Source organism: Chelonia mydas, chromosome 2, assembly GCF_015237465.2.
Source record: "Chelonia mydas isolate rCheMyd1 chromosome 2, rCheMyd1.pri.v2, whole genome shotgun sequence".
In the NCBI taxonomy this organism is placed as follows: domain Eukaryota; kingdom Metazoa; phylum Chordata; order Testudines; family Cheloniidae; genus Chelonia; species Chelonia mydas.
The window spans coordinates 157,044-179,252 of record NC_057850.1 but is presented as its reverse complement, the minus strand read 5'-3'; the positions used below and the strand labels follow the sequence as shown (position 1 = coordinate 179,252).

At 44.9% G+C, this 22,209-nt stretch overlaps 1 protein-coding gene across 9 annotated transcripts in view; it reads right to left on the bottom strand.

Annotated features, from left to right (window-relative positions):
* The window catches only part of MAPK15 (mitogen-activated protein kinase 15), a 57,310-nt gene extending 35,633 nt beyond the window's left edge, over nucleotides 1–21,677 (bottom strand). For 2 of the 9 annotated variants that reach the window (XM_043538861.1, XM_043538864.1), the window contains exons 1-8: nucleotides 20,712–20,798; nucleotides 13,413–13,511; nucleotides 12,924–12,953; nucleotides 6,810–6,900; nucleotides 6,061–6,191; nucleotides 5,600–5,763; nucleotides 2,265–2,404; nucleotides 246–303 (exon numbers count right to left, since the gene is read on the bottom strand). In XM_043538861.1, the coding sequence (XP_043394796.1) occupies nucleotides 246–303; nucleotides 2,265–2,404; nucleotides 5,600–5,763; nucleotides 6,061–6,191; nucleotides 6,810–6,900; nucleotides 12,924–12,953; nucleotides 13,413–13,511; nucleotides 20,712–20,783 (785 nt within the window). In that variant the 5' untranslated portion in view covers nucleotides 20,784–20,798. The other 7 variants (XM_043538865.1, XM_043538868.1, XM_037891678.2 and 4 more) reach the window with 7 other exon arrangements.
* Between the last annotated feature and the right edge of the window lie 532 nt (nucleotides 21,678–22,209).

Below are 22,209 nucleotides of genomic sequence, written 5' to 3'. Positions count from 1 at the left end.
CACAACATAAAAGCCTGGAATTTGGGCCATGGCAAGTAAAAAGCTGTCAGGTCAACTTTAATATTAGTCCTGAATGATGAGCAGTCACTGGTTTTTGCTTCAGTTGTTTCTATCTAATGTCACTGCCTTGAGGATGAATAAGTGAGTCTGTAGACAGAAATCCCTGCCAGCTGGTTGCTGAACTTATTCCCATATTATACCAACATCTGTTGGTTTCTGCTAGTGACACAACGTAAAAGGCTTACCTGGAACTTATGCGGTTAATAACAGAGGCTCTGTAGTCCGAATGGATAGCTAAAATATCTGCAAAGGAAAACAGATTTCGTGAACGCCATGGGCAGGATTCCAAGAGCCATGCAGTTTGTGACTCGAAACTTTGAATTTGAACCTAAGGTATTAATTTTGGTAGAGAAGATTCAATAATATTTTACCCATCTCTAATGTTTTCCAAGAGATAATCTCAATTGCTTTACATACATTAAATGAACACAGCACCTTATGAGGTATTATAAGCAAGAGTCCCATTTAACAGATGGCAATTGAGAGACAGAGATTCCTGTACACCATAGCAGATACTCTAGAGATAGTAAGTGGAAGAGCAGGGTTTATAATCCTGGAATTTCTGCATGGAGGAGAATATTTCTGATAGAAGAGGACTGTTTGTCTGATAGATTAAAGACATAATAAGATTGCAAATTGAAGCTAGATTAATTCAGATTAGAAATAAGACTAATTCAGACTGATTTTTAACAGTGGGCTTGTCTATATGAACAGTTAGTGCATGACTAGCTGGGGTGTAAGTCTATAGTGCCCGGCAGGCTAGTGTGCTAACTCGCTGTATGGACCCAACTGCTTTGCACTAGAAGTGCCATAGTCCACTTTGATTTATTTCACTTTGAAACGGGAGTAGTTCAAAGTGCACCATGGAACTTTTAATGTGTTGTAGCAGGATCCACACAGCCAGTTAATGCACGGCACACTATTGTGCTATAAATTTACTAATGTTCATATAGACAATCCCCAGTGAGTGTAATTAACCACTGGAACAATTTGCCAAAAGATGAGGTCAAGTCACCATCACTTGGAAATCTTTAAATCAAGACTGGATCTCTCTCTAGAAAACCATGCTCTAGCTCAACACTAACATATGGGCTTGATGCAAGAATTCTTGGGTGAAATTCTATAGCCTGTGTTATGCAAACAGTCAGCTTAGATGAGTGGTTCTCAACCAGCGGCCCGTTTGCGGCCCAATCAGCACACAGCTGTGGCTCATGTGACATCCTCAGGGCCATACAGGTTGTGTGCCTGTGTCTGTGTGTGTGGAGAGAGAGAGAGAGAGCGCACGCATGGATGCAGCCCACAATGGTAATAGGTTGAGAACCACTGGCCTAGATGATCATAATAAATCATTCTGGCCTTAAAAAAAAAAAAAAAAAGCCATCTATGAATTTCAGGCTTCGAGTTTGTGTTCAGGTGACCAGGTCAGGAAGCCTGACTGACTTATTACATCAATCACCTTAATATATGTAACTGTCATCAACCACCTCCATGCATGCTAGAAGCAGTATGTTATCTATGTCATCTGATCACGGTGACAAAATGGCCAATGTTGGTATGGTGGGTCCTGTGCTTTTCTTGGGGGGTACCTAGGACACCACTCTTTGCCCCTGCTCTTGAAGCGCCGAGGGCCCCGTTAGTGGCCCAGGAAGGTGGTAGAGGAGGGAAGTGTCTGGGTTTGTTCCTCACTCTGAGCCCCAGCCCCTCTCAACCCCTGCAGGCTTCTTACCTTCTTCCCCCTTGGGTAGGTTTACCGTCTATCCTTGACACTGGGGGAGGGAGTCTCCCTGCCGTGCTGGGGCAGGGTCTGCCTTCCTCTGGTCTTTCAATTCTCAGCAACACAACTCCAAACTCCAGTCCTCTCTCCTTCTTCACACCACCCTCTCTGCCTAAAGCAGGGTTTTTTTTTTTTTATTAGGTTCCTGACAGGGCCTTAATTGACTACAGGTGCTCCAATTAACCTGGAGTAGCCTTCCCTAGTCTACAGGGAACCATGCTTTAATTACCCCAAGGCTTATATATCTCTCCTCTCCCACTGCTCCCTGGCCCTGCTGTATCACATCACTTAAGGTTTTATTTTCCATGCTGTTCCCAACATTCCACCACTCAGTCTTCTGAGTTCCTGGGAGACAGCAAGAATGCCAATTATGAGTCATTCTCTTAGCAATTGGGCTGCTAATACTTCCCTTCATGGAAAAAAGTCTCACCTTCCTGGGATGGGGCAGGAATGACACTCAAGATCTGCTCTATCTGATTCACTGTGGACGTTCCAGGAAAAAGAGGTTTTCCAAGCAGCATCTCCCCCAGAATACAGCCAATACTCCACATGTCCACGCCCTTTGTGTAGCTACAAGAAAGAACAGATTTATCAGGACACACCAATATGCTTTTGTAACACTAACAATATGCTTCTGTAACCCTGAGACCCCCTTCTATTTCTGACCATCCTGCAAGGAAAAACAAACATGTCTAATAGCCCCACAGGAGATGATATGTTGATGGGTTGTTGCTATAAGGGAAGCCAAAGAAAGTATGGAGGTGGCAATCACCTGAGGGATTTCTTGTCAAGGCTTATTTGAAATAAGCAGTCAGAGGAAGTTCATTACACAATTAAAGATGAAGATGGTAATTAGATAATAAAAATCTGGGGTACTCATATGACTAAAAATCAAGACACAAGCTGATTTCTGGGAACTGACATGGTGTGGTCAATGACAAAACCTTTTGGGATCTTAGATATCCAGAAATCAGTTAAAATTACTTAAGCAGAGTCAATGGGAAACAATGCAGAGAATGATATAAAGGTTTGTCAACATTCATACTCCTTAACCCAATATATATGTTTAAATAATTAAACTACTAATAAAAAGTAAACCAAATATTAAAAGAACGAACCACTTGAACAGTGGCTAAACAAATCTTTCCAGTCAAATATAATAGCCTTTTTAGGCTGTTGCTATAATTAAAAAATTAGTGAATAAAGAGAATGCAGTGGATGTGATAGTATCAAATACTGTATTAAAATCTAAAACTATGTCTCATGAAATCTAACTGCAATAATTAATTCAAATTGGCAGGGATATCATGCCTCCACACAGATTAAAAGTTGGCTTGCAGGACCTAAACAGAAGTGTTATTATGTATGACAGCATATCGAGTTTTGGGGACTCACATGGGTTGGTGGTAAGTCTAGTGCAAATTTAAATTACATACATAGATCACTGACATCAAGTGATCCAGATCGCTTTGTAAGCTGAATGCAAGCAAACCATTTGCATTTTAATATGGCCAAGTGTAAATGTATACATCTAGGAACAAGATGAGGGACTCTATCATGGGAAGCAGACTCTGAAAAGGGCTTGGGGGTCATGGTGGATAATCAACTGAACATAAGCCCCCAGTGTGACAGAACAAGGAGTAATGGTCTCAAGTTGCAGTGGGGGAGATTTAGGTTGGATATTAGGAAAAACTTTTTCACTAGGAGCGTGGTGAAACACTGGAATGCGTTACCTAGGGAGGTAGTGGAATCTCCTTCCTTAGAAGTTTTTAAGGTCAGACTCAACAAAGCCCTGGCTGGAATGATTTAATTGGGGATCGGTCCTGCTTTGAGCAGGGGTTGGACTAGATGACCTCCTGAGGTCCCTTCCAACCCTGATATTCTATGATTCTATGTGACTGTATGATTAAAAGGGCTTATACAATCCTTGGATGCATACACAGGGGACTCTTGAGTAGGAATAGAAAGGTTATTTCTCCTATGTATTTGGCACTGGTACAACCACTGCTGGAATACTGGGTCCAGTTCTGGTGTCCAAAATTCAAGAAGGATGATGATAATTTGGAGAGGTTCAGAGGAGAGCCACAATAATGATTAAAGGGTTGGAAAACATGGCTTATAGCAATAGAATCAAGGAGTTCAATCTATTTAGTTTAACTAAGAGAAGGTTAAGGTGTGAGTTGATCACAGTCTGTAAATACCTACATGGGGATCAAATATTTGATGATGGACTACTGAATCTAGCAAACAAAGGTGTAACAAGATCCAATGGTAGGAAGTTGAAGCTAAACGAATTCAGACTGGAAATAAGGTGTCAATTTTTAACAGTGAGGGTAATCAACAATTGGAAAATTTACCAAAGGTTGCAGTGAATTCTCCATCACTAGTGCTTTTTACATCAAGATTGGATTTTTTTCTTTTTTTTTTTTTTAAATATGCTCTAGCTCAAACAGAAGTTATTTTAGGAAGTTCTTTTGTCTGTGTTATACAGGAAGTCAGACTAGATGATCCACATCATCCCTTCTGACATTGGAATCTATGACTATGAATTAATCCCATGGAAGAGGGTGTTTACAACAGGTTATTAAAAATGTACAGAGCATACTAAACTAGGAGGAGCAACAAACACCAGCGGAAAGAAATATGTGCAGAAAATAGCAAAATGAGATTTAATATGGACTAAAGGCAGCTAAAACACACTGAACCTTAGTGGAAAGGAGAAACCCTGGAAGCAAAAATAGCTAATTGAGATACTGAAGAATGAAATCTTATCTATCTAGGTTTTTGTACTGAGTCCATCACCATGCGGTGTGATACTTAAATTGAACAGCGTATTAGATATGAGTTTGAAAAGAAAGGCTGCTATAAATGTTTGACTTTGTGCAAAAGCATCACATCATGGAACAGGAACTCTAATTACTGTGCCTTCCTTCAGCAGCAAAGCAAGTGGAAGAGTAACTGTAACAGCCCTAGTTAAATTGTTATGGCCCATGAATGGGAGTAAAGATCAGCAGCTCCTCTAGGCTCCTCCTCCTTGGGATAGGTTTGTTTCCTCCTCACTTAAAATTGGCTGAGGCTAGGCTCAAAAGTCTCCTGCCATACAGCCAGTGTCTAGGGGTGAAAAGAAGCTTTCATCCAGCTCTAGCAATCCTATTCCTAGGCCTAATGAAGGGAACAGATGACATCCTAGGTGGGATTTAAAAAAAAAAAAAAAAAGTCTTATCAGCTCCAGTGGCTTCTCCTTGACCAAGAGAATTGACAGAGCAAAGCCCCTCCAGAGCCCCTCCACAGGGACTAGGGAAGCAGTTTTTCAAGTGGAGCAGCCAGGAGATAAGGAGAAAAGATTGCCATTGGGGAACACTTAAGGCCAGACTTGAAAAGAAAGGCTGAGGCATTTTCCAAATTTTGTAAAAGTAGGAAGAGAAAAGATTAATTTGGTATATGTGAGGAAGAACTGGGTGAAAGTCAAGTGAATGGTGGGGGCTGAGTAGCAGATGAATGCAGGGCTGTCTGGTGTGCAAGAGACCAATGTAGAGAGAGGAGTTCAGGTGTGTATGGTTGTATGTGTAAAGAGAACTGGGGACAAGGGATTGCATGTGTTGGTGTTTGTGGTAAGGGTGGACTATACGATTTTTACCTCAACTGTTAAGTTTTCTTGACAGTGTTTCAAGGGTGTATAATAAAACCAAAATTGGGTTCCCAAACCATCTCAAAATAGCCCATCTCAGAGACATCAGGCAGATTGTTTCCCAGTCTTTCAATTACCTATGAGAGGAAAGCAGGATCTCAGGGGCTCGGTACCAGCGTGTTGCCACATACTCTGTCAGTACAGGGCTGCCTTGGTCCTCATGGATCTGACAAAGGGAGCGAGCCAGTCCAAAATCACAAAGTTTAACAAAGCAGTCTGCATCCAGCAGGATATTTGAGGGCTGCAGTTGAACACAAACATTTATAAGAATTTCTTTATTCTCTGTATAGGGCAGAAAGGGAGGAAATAAAAACCCATGTCAGGCTGCACCTCCCCCTGCCAGGGACAAAGTGCTTTTAGGGGTGTTAGGAGGAAACCGAAACAAAAGGTATACATGACCTACTAAAGGTCATGTGATACTATGGTCATTTTCTTTTCTCTTCACTCCCTTCACCCCCCTACATATATCATTTAACTCCAGTCTTGAATGGAGGACAAATCTTTCCATTTAGGTAAGGCCTAGTGAGTGCAAATGTACCTTCTGGTCTCTGTGAATGACATTCCCTGAGTGGATGAATTTGGTTGCCTTCAGGAGTTGGTAGAGGATGTAACACTTGTGGATGTCTTTCAGCAAATTCCCCTTCTTGATCACAGCATGTAAATCTGTCTCTAACATAGAACATTAGAGAATTATTGTTTGGGAGTGAAAGGAACCCAAAGCTAGGGCATCAAGTCTGTTCTCCGAACTCTAAGCTCTCTAGCTCATTTTTAAACAGAAGCTCAGCAAGACAGCCTTTGAAAAAGTTGTATCTGCTATAGCCCTATTTCCTGAACTACTGCAGCCCTATTTCCTGAACTTCACTTAGGGCAGGGAAAAATACTTCACTGAAAGCAAAGACTAGACAGTAACTGAAAAATTACAATGGGACTTATTGTTCCACTCACATCCTACATTACATCCACCCATCTATAGTCACTCATTCATTTATCCTCTTAAATTGTTTTACTGTCCCACTCTGCTCATTACCCCAAAATTGCAGCTGGACACCCATTCACTTTATCTCTCCCAATCTGCCTGCCATTGTCCCACTTCCAAATCAATTCCTATGCAATTGCTTCCCCACTAACTTCACCACATTCATTGGTTCACTTTTCCATCTAGCTCCACCAACATTCACATTTATCTCATTACATGAATCTTTCTATTTTGCTACTTTCAAGGCAGTGAATGAAATACATTCTTTCTCTCTAAAGAGTGAAAACAGCTGAAGCAGTGGTGGGTCTCACCCATAGATTCGAAAACCAGGTAAATATCCCTGTCATTCTGAGCTCGGATGACATTAAGCAGCTTGATGATATTTGGATGTTCTCCAAATTCCTGCAGGGAAATAAGACCCACTTGTCAGAGTCAAGTGACTGAACCTATTATACGAAAGATTACACTCCAAAATAAAGACCAGGAGGTTATTCCCTTCATTGTGCCTCTACTAAAATACAGACTTTTTTTAGGGAATAAATAAAAAGCCTACCTTGCTCTGTAGTATGAGCTGCCACTTAAGCTACACAACCCTCCCACTTGGCTCTCAGGTTACTCCTCCTCACACTTTAGTACCAAAAAGCATTATACACAAAATAACTGCAAAACCTGAATATCCACATCAATCCACACACTTAGTATTTAAAGCAAAGAACTATTTGATTATAGAAGTGTGATAATAGTGGTGAAACATATATAAATGTTAAGCATTACCATCATTATTGTTATCACAAAAACCCTATGTTTAGTGACAGTTAAAATTGAAGCAGGATACACCCCATCCACCAAAAACTTATTTCCATGCATTTAAGGTTAAGTGGAATGACTTGTGCATTCCTTTCCACCTTTATACTGTCTACAACACTGTTGATAATACAGTACAATGCTCCACAAGGCTTTCACTTCCGTGTCAACAGATACCCAAAAGTAATTCATACTCCAACTTCATTAAACTCACACTCTAATGGAAAGCCTTAACAGTGACTTCTTATGCTTTTGTATCAACTACATAAACACATCAGCATGGCTCATTGTCATGGCTCATTTCCATGAATTTGTGAAGTTAATTTGCTATAACACTATGGATGTCACTGTTAAAGGTTTGCATTAGTCTCCTTTATTCTGATTATTCAATAAATGGCCCCGTTCTTTATTTACTGCTCACAACCCAAACTCTGAAATAAAGACAGAATTAGTAATTTCCTTTTCTATAGTATAGTACAGTCTATAAATTGGTTAGTCTCTAAGGTGCCACAAGTACTCCTTTTCTTTTTGCAAATACAGACTAACACGGCTGCTACTCTGAAACCTTTTCTATAGTGCTCATCATTATAGTTTGAGTGCCTCAGAAACAGTGAATTTATCTGTACAACATCCCTATGAAGTGAGTGATACTATTATTCCTGTTTTACTGATGTTGAACTGAGGCATACCAAGGTTAAGGCCAAAATTTTTAGAAGTGACCACTAATTTTGAGTTCCTCGATGACTGGATGCCTTACTGAAGAGAACCAGGACCTGATTTTTCAGAGGTGCTAAGCCATTGCAGTACCCATTGCTTTTAACTGCATTTGTGAGTGTGCTGCACTTGTGAAAATTAGGCTGTAGGCGTTTCAAACTGACCACCCAGAATAGCAGTGGTAGTGAAAGTTTTGGTTTAAGTGACTTGCCCACCATCACATAGGACGTCTGAGGCAGAATCAGGGCAGAATTCAGTTTTCATGGTGCACAATCAACTAACTGCCTTAACTACAAGACCATCCTTTCTCTTCCAACAGTCCTCTGACTCATTCATTATACATATTCCAAATTCTGTAATATTAGCACCACCTTTGTGTCTTTTTCTCATCCAGAGAATCAGCTCTGTATGCTCACTTCAGAATGATGTCAGAAGCTCAATGATGCAGTAGAGCATGCACAGTTCAGATAATATGTTCAGAAAATTAAGCACAAAACATTCAACAAGTTCTACTGTACATGTGTGAAAAGCAATTTCTCTTATTACATGGCAAGATCTAAACACATTTTTTCAGGAATAGCAAAAAGCACACCTCTGACCCAACAACTACCCCCTGACCAAATTTCAGGTTCCTGTTCTAAAGTTTTGAAATGCCTGAGCTCTCCAAAAACTGGTCAGAGAAAGTGGCTTATACTGGAAAATCTTCCTATCCTCCCCACCCCCGACTACCAGCTTAGTCTTAAAAATGGCTACATCATTTGTACTGAAAGTTTTTTTAAAAATCCAACCTGAGGCAGAGCCGAAGCATGGAAAACTGCAACCCAAATAGTTTAAATTTAGCAAAGATATAAACAACTGCAAATAAGGGGTTATCAAAGGAAGAATTAAGCAACCTTAATATAGTGGTCACTACTTGCATCATCTATAATTAAAAAGAAAAGGAGTACTTGTGGCACTTTAGAGACTAACCAATTTATTTGAGCATAAGCTTTCGTGAGCTACAGCTCACTTCATTGGACGCATGCTGTGGAAACTGCAGAAGACATTATATACACAGAGACCATGAAACAATACCTCCTCCCACCCCACTCTCCTGCTGGTAATAGCTTATCTAAAGTGATCACTCTCCTTACAATGTGTATGAAAATCAAGGTGGGCCATTTCCAGCACAAATCCAGGTTTTCTCACCGCCCCCCCCCCCCCCAAACACACACACACAAACTCACTTTCCTGCTGGCAATAACGCCACTAGCCGTCACCTTCAGCCCCCAACTAAAACCCCTCCAACGCATTATTAAGGATCTACAACCTATCCTGAAGGATGACCCAACACTCTCACAAATCTTGGGAGACAGGCCAGTCCTTGCCTACAGACAGCCCCCCAACCTAAAGCAAATACTCACCAACAACCACATACCACACAACAGAACCACTAACCCAGGAACCTATCCTTGCAACAAAGCCCGTTGCCAACTGTGCCCACATATCTATTCAGGGGACACCATCACAGGGCCTAATAACATCAGCCACACTATCAGAGGCTCGTTCACCTGCACATCCACCAATGTGATATATGCCATCATGTGCCAGCAATGCCCCTCTGCCATGTACATTGGTCAAACTGGACAGTCTCTACATAAAAGAATAAATGGACACAAATCAGATGTCAAGAATTATAACATTCATAAACCAGTCGGAGAACACTTCAATCTCTCTGGTCACGCAATTACAGACATGAAGGTCGCTATCTTACAACAAAAAAACTTCAAATCCAGACTCCAGCGAGAAACTGCTGAATTGGAATTCATTTGCAAATTGGACACTATTCATAGAATCATAGAATATCAGGGTTGGAAGGGACCTCAGGAGGTCATCTAGTCCAACTCCCTGCTCAAAGCAGGACCAATCCCCAATCAAATCATCCCAGCCAAGGCTTTGTCAAGCCTGACCTTAAAAACTTCCAAGGAAGGAGATTCTACCACTTCCCTAGGTAACGCATTCCAGTGTTTCACCACCCTCCTAGTGAAAAAGTTTTTCCTAATATCCAACCTAAACCTCCTCCACTGCAACTTGAGACCATTACTCCTTGTCCTGTCCTCTTCTACCACTGAGAATAGTCTAGAACCATCCTCTCTGGAACCACCTCTCAGGTAGTTGAAAGCAGCTATCAAATCCCCCCTCATTCTTCTCTTCCGCAGACTAAACAATCCCAGTTCCCTCAGCCTCTCCTCATAAGTCATGTGTTCCAGACCCCTAATCATTTTTGTTGCCCTTCGCTGGACTCTCTCCAATTTATCCACATCCTTCTTGTAGTGTGGGGCCCAAAACTGGACACAGTACTCCAGATGAGGCCTCACCAATGTCGAATAGAGGGGAATGATCACGTCCCTCGATCTGCTCGCTATGCCCCTACTTATACATCCCAAAATGCCATTGGCCTTCTTGGCAACAAGGGCGCACTGCTGACTCATATCCAGTTTCTCGTCCACTGTAACCCCTAGGTCCTTTTTATTAATTTAGGCTTAAATAGAGACTGGGAGTGGCTAAGTCATTATGCAAGGTAGCCTATTTCCCCTTGTTTTTTCCTACCCCCCCTCCCCCCAGACGTTCTGGTTAAACTTGGATTTGTGCTGGAAATGGCCCACCTTGATTTTCATACACATTGTAAGGAGAGTGGTCACTTTGGATAAGCTATTACCAGCAAGAGAGTGGGGTGGGAGGAGGTATTGTTTCATGGTCTCTGTGTATATAATGTCTTCTGCAGTTTCCACAGTATGCATCCGATGAAGTGAGCTGTAGCTCACAAAAGCTTATGCTCAAATAAATTGGTTAGTCTCTAAGGTGCCACAAGTACTCCTTTTCTTTTTGTGAATACAGACTAACATGGCTGTTACTCTGAAACCTGTCATCTATAATTAGTTTTTCAGATTCATGGATTTTTAAGGCCAGAAGGAATCATCACACTATCTAGTCTGACCGCCTGTATAACATAGGCCATAGAATCTCACCAAGTTACTCCTGTATTGAGTCCCAAACCTTCTGTATATCTTCCAGTATATCTTCCAGAAAGGCATCTAGAATTGATTTGGACTTCACAAGATGGAGAATACACCACTTCCCTTGGGAGTTTCTTCCAATGGTTAATCATCCTCACTATTAAATGTGTGTGCCTTATGTCTAATTTGGATTTGTCTGTCTTAACAAGAGCAAATGGCTGGAAGTTATATCTTTCTCTGCTAGATTAAGGAACCTCTTAATTCATAGAATCATAGACTATCAGGGTTGGAAGGGACCTCAGGAGGTCATCTCGTCCAACCCCCTACTCAAAGCAGGACCAATCCCCAATTTTTGCCCCATATCCCTAAATGGCCCCTTCAAGGATTGAACTCACAACCCTGGGTTTAGCAGGCTAATGCTCAAACCACTGAGCTATCCCTCCCCCCAACCACTGAGCTATCCCTCCTAGTATTTTCTCCCAGTGAAGGTACTTGTACACCGTAATCAAGTTGCCTTTTTATAAACTAAACAGATTGAGCCTCCTAACTCTCTCACTAAGTCATTTTTTGGCTCTTCTCTGCTCCCTCTCAAATTATTATTATTATTTTCCAAATGTGGACACCAGAACTGGATATAGGATTGCAGTATCAGTCGCAGCAATGCTACATACAAAGATAAAATCATCTGCCTAATAATATCAGTTCTGTTTGATAGTGTCTCTGGAGAAGATATGCTTCATAAATGATGAAGGCAGTAGCAAGGTGGCTGGCTGGCTGAGTTCCTGTGGAATTGATTTTAATGCTGCTGAGACTTAAATTTATTGTATGATTTATTATGCTAGTGTGCCACGAGAATGATGAAAGGATTAGAAAACTTGCCCTATAGTGGGGTAAGCTAAATCAACTGAGCTCTTTGAGTCTAATACAGAGAAGGCTAAGGGGTGACTTGATTACAGTGTGTAAGCACCTCCAGGGGGAACAAAATATTTAATAGTGGGCTCTTCAATCTGGCAGAGAAAGATATAACATGATCCAGTGACTGGAAGTTGAAAGTAGACAAATTCAGACTGGAAATAAGGCATACATTTTTGACAGTCATGGTAATTAACCATTGGAACTATTTACCACAGGTCGTGGTGGATGGTCCATCACTGACAATTTTTAAATCAAGCTGAAGTGTTTTACTAAAAAATATGTTCTAGGAATTATTTTGGGGAGGTTCTGTGGCCCGTATAATACAGGAGGTGAGACTAGATGATCACAATGATCCCTTTTGACCTTCGAATCTATGTATAGAATTGCTCCTTACAATACATTTTACAGGATTCTGTCAAGTTTTGATTATTTCAGATGATCAGGCTCTCTCCCTCACAGGTGAGGTAAGGAACATCTTTCACCTTCTTCCCTACCCAACCAGGGCCTCTGGTTTTGAGCACCACATGCCCTCCTTCCCCAGACAAGGACTTCCAAACCTGACAGCATGACCTCCCTACCAGAGCATCTAATAAAATGCAAGAGCTAAAACCAAGGATTGGCTGTGTGCAGGATATATCATTTAGAAAAGGGAAGAAAGAAGGCAGGGGGAGTGAGACCGATTATAGATCAGAAACAATGACAGGAGCATAATTAAGAAGATAAAAGAGTAGTGAATCCACAGACAAGTCAGATGGACACACTCTGGGAGGAACACCACCAGATTCGTTTAAAAATAAATAAAAGGCATGGAAAGACTGCTTGCTACTGCTGAGACTGACAACACAGAAAAGAATGATTGAGATATGACAAGAGGTAGTGGCAATAGTCACTGCACTGTAACTAAAGGATGAGAAGGAAAGAAGCGAATGCTGGCTGGAAGAGATACAAAGGAGAGCTAAAGGATACATCAGAGGGCAGAAGACAGGTGTTACTTACCTGCAGGAGCATAATTTCCCGGAACGTTCTCTAGAAAGAAACAAAAATATTTACTGTCATAGCAATAAGATAATAGATGGAAGAGGAAGTGACTGCCCAGTGCGATGGTTAAACCCCATTTATTAAGGAGTGGAGTACCATGTGTGTGGGTCAGACTAGGGAAAATCTAACTGCTTGGTAACATGAAAATATTTACATGTCTATGGAGGAAGTTTCTTCTCAACATCAGCCAGTCAGTGGTTAGTTACATCATGACACATGAAGTTCGGATAAAAATGCGTAAGAGGTAGCCAAACTAGTGTAAGCTGTAGAGGGTGATATTCTTATTGCCCATATAAATGTCAAATCACTTACTACACTCTTGTCCTTAATATCTTGTGGCAACAAGTTCCAGAGATCTACCCATCTAGGTCAATGTGTGACTCTTTGAAGTACCCCTGAACTCACCATGTAGGTCTTTCAGAACACATTGGTAAAATAGTTCCTTACCTGAGCATCTGTTCTGTTCCTAAAAGCATCAAAGATCTTCTTGACAGCAACTATTTCTCCTGTCCTGCGATCAATTGCTTTCCACACAATTCCATAGGCCTAGGGGAAAAGGATAGATGGATTCACCAGTTGTATCACCCACACCAAATTTCCTTTCAGTCCCTAGATTCAGTTAGGACCAGATTAGGGGGGAAATGTTCTTAGTAGAAGGTATTAACAGAAAAAAAAAATCAAATCACTAAACATCTAAAGGGTAGAGACCAGGATCAATAAGAAGCACTGTTAGGATTGAGGGCTGTAAAAAATAAATCTTGCTAGATTTAAAAAATAAAATAAATAAATAAATAAATAAAAATAGCAATACTTTTGTCACATAAGAACAGTCACACTGGATCAAACTAGTGGGGTCCTTCTAGTACAGTATCCTGTCTTTGACAGTTGCCAGCATCAGATGTTTAAGAAGATGCAAGAAACCCCACAGTAGACAGTTACCGAAAATCATGTCCATAAGAGAAGTTTCTTCCTAACCCCTGTCAGAGATCAGCTTAGACACTGAAGCATTATACTTTATACCTCTTATAAAAAAAGTTATCCTATCCAATGTAATTCTGGACAGTCTCATTACCCATATAGTTATTATTTTATTACATTAGCACCTAGTGACCCCAACTGAGAATGGGATGCAATTGTACTATATGCTATGTATGGCCCAAATCCACAAAAGTATTTAGGCTCCTAAGAAGCCTGAATATCTGTGGATCTGGGCCTATGTGTTTACATACTATCAGACAGGCTCTGTCTCAAAGAGCTTACAATATATACATACACAAGACAAACAGTAGGAGAAAGGAAGTATTATCCCCATTTTACATATTATGAACTGAAGTACAGAAACATTAAATGATTTGCCCAGCAAGGTAACACAGAAAGTTGTGACACAGCTGGGAATTGCACTCATAACACCTAAACCTCATTTCAGTACTTTAACCAAAAGACAATCCTTCCCCTAAATATTCAGTCATTTTTAAAATCCTATTAAGCACTTGATCTCAATTATATTTTATGACTATTCTATATTAATGTTTTTGAGGGACTCTTAGGACTATGAGTATCTAGAGAGATTGGAGTGAATAAAGTTATGCATTGTGAATTTGTCCTATCAATATGTTTCATAGAATTACATTAGCAGCTGATGATGGGCCTACAGAAGATGTTATATATCTTGGATTTTAGTAAAGCATGTGATACAGTTTCTCACAAAATCTTAACAGAAAAAGGAATTCAAATGATCTTAAATAGGTCACTGTCCTGTGGATTGAAAACTGGCTAAGAGATTAAATAAAGGGTACTGATACGGGCAAAATACTGAACTGCAGTAGGCATGAGAGGTGGAATGCACAAAGGGACTCAAGCATTGCAATGCTGAGCGTGAAGGTGCTTAACTTTTAGGTGCCTAGAAAATCCAAAAACAACAGCGAGATCCATAATGCTGAGTTAGGTGCCTAGGCTATCTATTCAGTCACAGAATCACAGGAGTGGAAGGGACTTCAAGAGGTCATCTAGTCCAGTCCCCTGCACTCATGGCAGGATTAAGTATTATCTAGACCGGGGTGGCAAACTATGGCCGGCCTGCAGGCTGGATCTGGCCCACAAGCCGTTTTAAGCCAGCCCACGAGCCATACCACATGTCTTGGCCCCACTTTGGCTGGGGCGCAGGGTTGGGGGACGCACCACATGGCTCCTGGAAGCCGCGGCATGGCCCCGCTCCGGCTCCTACACACTCCAATGGAAGCTTCAGGGGCAGTGCCTGCGGAAGGGGCAGCATGCAAAGCCACCTGGCTGTGCCTCTGTGTAGCAGCCAGAGAAGAAACATGCCACTGCTTCTGGGAGCCACTTGAGGTAAGCGCCGCTTAGAGACTGCACCCCCTGAGCCTCTCCCAAAGCCCCAACCCCCTGCCCCAGCTCTGATCCCCCTCCTGCTCTCCAAACCCCTTGACCCCAGCCTGGAGCACCGCCCTGCACCCCAAACTCATCCCCAGCCCCACCCCAGCACCCCCTCACCAATTTTTTGAGCATTCATGGCCTGCCATACAATTTCTGTTCCCTGATGTGGCCCTCAGGCCAAAAAGTTTGCTCACCCGTGATCTAGGCCATCCTTAACAGGTGTTTGTCTAACCTGCTCTTAAAAATCTCCAATGTGGAATTTTCATCAACCTCCCTAAGCACTGGAATAAATTGGCTAAACACCCTGACAGTTAGGAAGTTTTTCCTAACGTCCAACCTAAATCTCCCTTGCTGCAATTTAAGCCCATTGCTTCTTGTCCTATCCTCAGAGGTTAAGAACAACAATTTTTCTCCCACCTCCTTGTAACCTTTTATATACTTGAAAACTGTTATGTCCCCTCTCAGTCTTCCTTTTTCCAGACTAAATCTCAATTTTTTCAATCTTCCCCCATAGGTCATGTTTTCTAGCCCTTTAATCATTTTTGTTGCTCTTCTCTGGATTTTTTCCAAATTTGTCCATATCTTTCCTGGAATGTGGCGCCCAGAACTGGACACGATACTTCAGTTGAGGCCTAATCAGTACAGAGTACAGCAGAAGAATTACTTCTTGCATCTTGCTTACAACACTCCTGCTAATACATCCCAGAATGATATTTGCTTTTTTTTGCAACAGTGTTACACTGTTGACTCATATTTAGGTTGTGGTCCACTATGGCCCCCAGATCCCTTTCTACAGTACTCCTTCCTAGGCAGTCATTTCCCATTTTGTATGTGTGCAACTGATTGTTCCTTCCTATATGGAGTACTTTGCATTTGTCCTTATTGAATTTCATCCTATTTACTCCAGACCATTTCTCCAGTTTGTCCAGATCATTTTGAATTATAATGCTATCCTCCAAAGCACTGGCAACCCCTTCCAGCTTGCTATCATCCACGAACTTTATAAGCATACACTCTATGCCATTATCTAAATCACTGATGAAGATATGGAACAGAATTGGACCCAGAACTGATCCCTACTGGATCCCACTCTTTATGCCCTTCCAGCGTTGACTGTGAACCACTGATAACTATTCTCTGGGAATGGTTTTCCGACTAGTTATGCACCCACCTTACAGTAGCTCCCTACTATAGTAGTGGATTTCCCTAGTTTGTTTAAGAGACGGTCACACGAGATAGTATCAAAAGCCTTACTAAAGTCAAGATATACCACATCTACCACTCCCCCCACCCATCCTCAAAGTTTGTTACCCTCTCAAAGAAAGCTATCAGGTTGGTTTGACACGATTTGTTCTTGACAAATCCATGATGACAGTTACTTATCAAAATATCCTCTAGATGTTTGCAAATTGATTGCTTAATTATTTGCTCCATTATCTTTCCAGGCACAGAAGTTAAGATGACTGGTCTGTTCTTATTTCCCTTGTTATAGATGGGCACTATATTTGCCCTTTTCCAGTCTTCTGGAATCTCTCCCATCTTCCATGACTTTTCAAAGATAGTATCAGAGGGGTAGCCGTGTTAGTCGGGATCTGTAAAAGCGGCAAAGAGTCCTGTGGCACCTTATAGACTACAGACATATTGGAGCATAAGCTTTCGTGGGTTAATACCCACTTCATCGGATGCATGTAGTGGAAATTTCCAGAGGCAGGTATAAATATGCAAGCAAGAATCAGGCTAGGGATAACGAGGTTAGTTCAATCAGGGAGGATGAGGCTCTCTTCTAGCAGCTGAGGTGTGAACACCAAGGGAGGAGAAACTGCTTTTGTAGTTGACTAGCCATTCACAGTCTTTGTTTAATCCTGAGCTGATGGGGTCAAATTTGCAAATGAACTGAAGCATATTTATACCTGCCTCTGGAAATTTCCACTACATGCATCCGACAAAGTGGGTATTCACCCACAAAAGCTTATGCTCCAATATGTCTGTTAGTCTATCAGGTGCCACAGGACTCTCTGCCGCTTTTTCAAAGATAATTGCTAATGGCTCAGATGTCTCCTCAGTCAGCTCCTTGAGTATTCTAGGATGTATTTCATGAGGCCCTGGTGACCTGAAGACATCTAACTTGTCCAAGTAATATTTAACTTGTTCCTTTTCTCTGTTTTAGCCTCTTCTGATCCTACCTCATTTTCACTGGCATTCACTATGTTAGACATCCAATCACCATCAAGGTTCTTGGTGAAAACCAAAACAAAGAAGCTATTAAGCACCTCTGCGATTTCCACATTTTCTGTATACAATGAATGGGTATGTCTACACTGCAATAAGACACCCATGGCTGGCCTGTGTTAGCTGACTTGGGCTCTGAGGGCTATAAAATTGCAGTGCGGACATCCAGGCTTGGAGCCTGGGCTCTGGGACCCTCCACCCTCACGAGGTCCCAGAGCCCAGGCTCCAGCCCAAGCCCAAACATCTACACTGCAAATTTACAGCCGCACTGCCTGAGCCCCAGGAACCCAAGTCAGCTGACATGGGCCAATGGTGGGTGTTTTATTGCAGTGTAGACATACTCTTAGATTGAGATCCTCAAAAGCCAAGACACTAGGCAGGGAGCAGCCTAAGCTAGCTAATGGGAAATGCCAACAAGAGGTGGGTGTGCTAAGCCCGGTCCCCCTTTTGAAGACAGGCGACGTAAAAGTCTGGGCTGTAAAGAGGTGCCTAGCTCTGTTTAGCAATCCATGAACAAGCACCTTCCACCTGGCTTAGGTGCCTAAGGAATTCTTTGTGAGAATGAATTAGGTGCCTGCCTCATGCCAAACAAAATGGCCAGAGGAGGTGGCAGTGGTACCCATGTTATAACTTGTAGCCCACTAGTTAGAGCACTTACCTGGGATGTGGAAGACTCAGGTTCAACTCCCCATGGCTGTCCAGGGGCAGTTGAACAGTGGTCTTCCACATCTCAAGAGCATTCACAAACCACTGAGCTACGAGATATTCAGATGCGGATCTCCCTAAGTCTCTCCTGTTGAAGCTGTCTCATTGGGGATCAATAACGAAAGAATGGTTTAAGCAGGAGGACTGGACCTGGGCTTTCCCACCTCACCAAAATCCTAATCATTGCATTACAGAGTCATTCCTACACACTCATTCTCTCTCACCCAATGGCTATTTTAGTATCTATCCACAGTGGAATAGCTTCAACAGGACAGATTGAGGGAGCTCCAAATCAGAATATCCCATAGCACAGTGGTTAGAGCACCCATCTGAGAGGTGGAAGACCCGTGGCCAAATCTTAATCCCATCTCTGGCAAATGGGGGAATTGTATCTGGATCTCCCATATACAAAGTGAGTGACCTAACCACTGGGCTACAAGTTTTATGGTTGGAAGCAGCTCCTCCTCTTTGATTCTGAATGGGACCAAATCCAACAGGCACCTATAAGCAGTGATGAGCTGCCAAAATCTTAACAACCAGTTCCCTCCTCACCCCACGAGGGGGTCGTGGCCCACCCCCACCCTCCGGGACTCCTGCCCCATTCATACCCCTCCCCCATCCCCTGACTGCCCCCAGAACCGGGCAGGAGGATCTCATGGGCCACCGTAGTGCGTGCCCACCCTGCCCCTAAGAGCCAGAGGGACCTGCCAGGGAGCGAGGTAGGGAGTCCTGGCGTTGCTTACCTGGGGCGGCTCCCAGGAAGCATCCGGCAGGTCCCTCTGGCTCCTAGGGGAGGGGTAGCATAGCTGGGGGGTGGGGAAGCAGGGGGAGTGGCTGCTCCCCCTACTGATCACATCAAAAGTGGCGCCTTAGGCACCGACTCCATGGGTGCTCCGGGGCTGGAGCACCCACGGGAAAATTTGGTGGGTGCAGAGCCCCCACCAGCAGCTCCAGGATCCTTTCTGGTGCCCTACCAGGGGGCCCACCTGCCCCTCCTCCAGCCCCAGCTCACCTCCGCTTCCTCCCCGCTCTGCTTCTCCGCAACCCCCTGGCTCCCCGCGAATCAACTGTTCCCACGGGAAGCCCGGGAGGGCTGAAAAGCAAGCGGCAGCTTCGCCTTCAGGCCCAGGGAGGCGGAGGCGAGCTGGGGCAGGGAGCAGTTCCCCTGCGCCCCCCGGGTTACCTGCTGCAGTGCGGACGGCCCACCTCGCGCCCCCCCTACCCCAGCTCACCTCCGCTCTGGCTCTGCCTCCCTGGGCCTGAGCACGAAGCTGCCGCTTGCTTCTCAGCCCTCCAAGGCTTCCCGCGCGAACAGCTGATTTGTGGGAAGCTGGGGGTGGGGGGGTGGAGAAGCAGAGCGGGGCGTCGCGTTCAGGGGAGGAGGCAGAGCGGAGGTGAGCTGGGGCCGGGTGCGGAGCTGCCGGTGGGTGCTCTGCACCCACCAAATTTTCCCTGTGGGTGCTCCAGCCCCGGAGCACCCACGGAGTCGGTGCCTAAAGCGCCACTTTTGCCCGGTTGTTAAATTTAGAAGCCCTTTTAGAATCAGTTGTCCCTCATGGGACAACTGGTTCTAAAAGGGCTTCTAAATTTAACAACCAGTTCTAGCGAACCGGTGCGAACTGGCTCCAGCTCACCACTGCCTATAAGCATGCCTACCAATTTGAGCCCTGCATGAAGTTAGGTGGCTCAATGCCAATCTTCCCCTGGTTTGCAAAATGCTCTGGGGCTTAAGTGGGAGACAGACATCCAGATGCCTAGAGTGAGACAGCAGTGATCATGCCCAGAGGCAGAAATGTAGGGAATTTTTACCCGGAAGAAAAAAAAAAAAAAAAAACTTAGGCACCGAGTGAGTTTAGGCTCCTACAGGATTTTGCATGAGTTTTAAGAAGTATATCACTTTTCTCTTCTATAGGTTCTTGGCCTCGTCAGACCACATTCCTCCTAATAAGTATAGTTGCCCTTTCAGGAATGCTTTCAACTGTCTTTTTACTGAAAAAGAAAAACAAAACCCTGAAAAAAATAGCTTCCAGTCTAATTGTAATAGAAAATATGACTGAAGAGTCATAAAGTGCTATTTAAAAGGTAAATTGTGCATTGTAGGAGGAGGAGGGGATTAAAACGACCTCTTTTCCTTAAACCCTCTATTCCTCCACTTTATCAGCAACTTGGGTCATTTAAAGCTTTGTTTTAATTAAGAAAATTAATTGGGAGGCCTGAACTGGTTGGGTTTACCCTTTAAAAAGCATTAAAGTGTAAAGCACCCCAGCAAGCCCTGCATCCCTCAGGCTAGATCAGCAGGAAAAACCTGCTTTTTCCTGTTGTTTGCTTGCCTAATGTTAAGAGTTAGCATTTAGAAAGCACAGCGCGAACATAAGTGAGTTAATGAATGGTCTGAGCAGGGCTGACAGCGAAGGGACTGACATGGTCATTGTTTCCGAGTGACTGGGCTGCTCTAACATTAAACATCACTGACAAATTTGAAGGCAGAGCCATTCCAAGCTTCCCACTCCACTGGCTTGTGTTTCCCTTTCTGCCCGCCTCAGGGTTAGCTTGTCCGGCATTTTCCAGCGCGGTGGGGCTTCGGCCGCGGCGCGCAGCCCGTCTCCCGGGCAGCAGGAGCCCAGGCACCAGCGGGCGAAGGGGCGCTTCTGCCCCCGCGGCCCCCGGTTACCGCGGCGAGGAGCAGCCGGCGAACGCCGCACCGCAGCAGCAGCCTGGGTGCCATCCCTCCCTCCGGCTCCGGGCGGGGGCCAGCCGCTGGCGCTCGGAAGGCGCCGGGGGTCCTACCCCGCGGGGCAGCGGCCGCGCTCACCCCCTTGCCCAGGCGCTTCTTGATCTCGTATTTCTGGGAGACGAGCTCCTCCACCTCCGCCACGCTCATGGTGCCTCGGCCCCGGCCAGCGGGGGCCCTCCCAGGCCCCGGGGTCGCTCACAGCCGAGGGTCCGGAGCGCTGACGCCCGAGGCGCCCTCAGTCTCCCGGCGGCGCGCGCCGCCCAGCTGCCCTCACGGTGCCCGCGGAGGACACGCTGAACGCGGGGAATGGGCGCGAGACCCCGCCGCCGAGGTGCAGGCCGGAGCCCAAACCGCAAGTGGGCCTGTTGATTTCTGTTGCCATAGAAATAGTGGGCGGGGTGCCGTGCGCGCATGCGCAGAGCGTCTCACTCGCCCCCAGTGTGGGCCGTACCGCGGGCTCTCGGGTCAGCGGACCGACTCCAGGGGCGCCCCCGCGCTGCTCCGCGAGCCGCTCTTCGGCTCCCCCGCCCCTGCCGCGGGGCAGCGTCCACACACATCACCGTGCGGGCGCCCCCTTGCCTGCAGGCGTCTCTCGCCTGGGACTCCATCGCGCCATTTCCAACTGTCTAACGGCATAACCTCACTCCACCCCCTCCCTCTCATCGGGGTGGGGCTGAGGGTGGGGGTGTGGGGAGGGTGACCAGCTGTCTGGGTTTCGACGGGAACACCCACTCAAGAAGGGACCCTGGTGGCCCCGGTCAGCACCACCGACCAGGCTGTTAAAAGTCCGGTCGGCGGTGCTGCGATGCCAAGTTAAGCTAGTCCCCACCTGTCCTGGGGCATCGGAAGCAGCCAGCAGGTCCGGCTCCTAGTCGGGGGTGGGGGGAAGGCAGGAGGCTCATGGTGCCCCGAGCACCAGCTTCTCCCTCCCATTGGCCAAGCTGGGGGGGGGGCAGTACCTCCGGGAGTGAGCAGTACACGCCATGGAGCCTCCTACCCCACCCCCCGCCTAGAAGCCAGACCTGCTGGCCACTTCTGGGGTGCAAGCGCAGTGCCCCAGGACAGGCAGGAAGCCTGCCTTAGCACTCCTGCTGCAACACTGACCGGGAGCTGCCCGAGGTAAGCCCATGCCCCAACCCTCAACCCCAACCCAGAGCCCCCTCCTTCACCTCAAACCCCTCATCC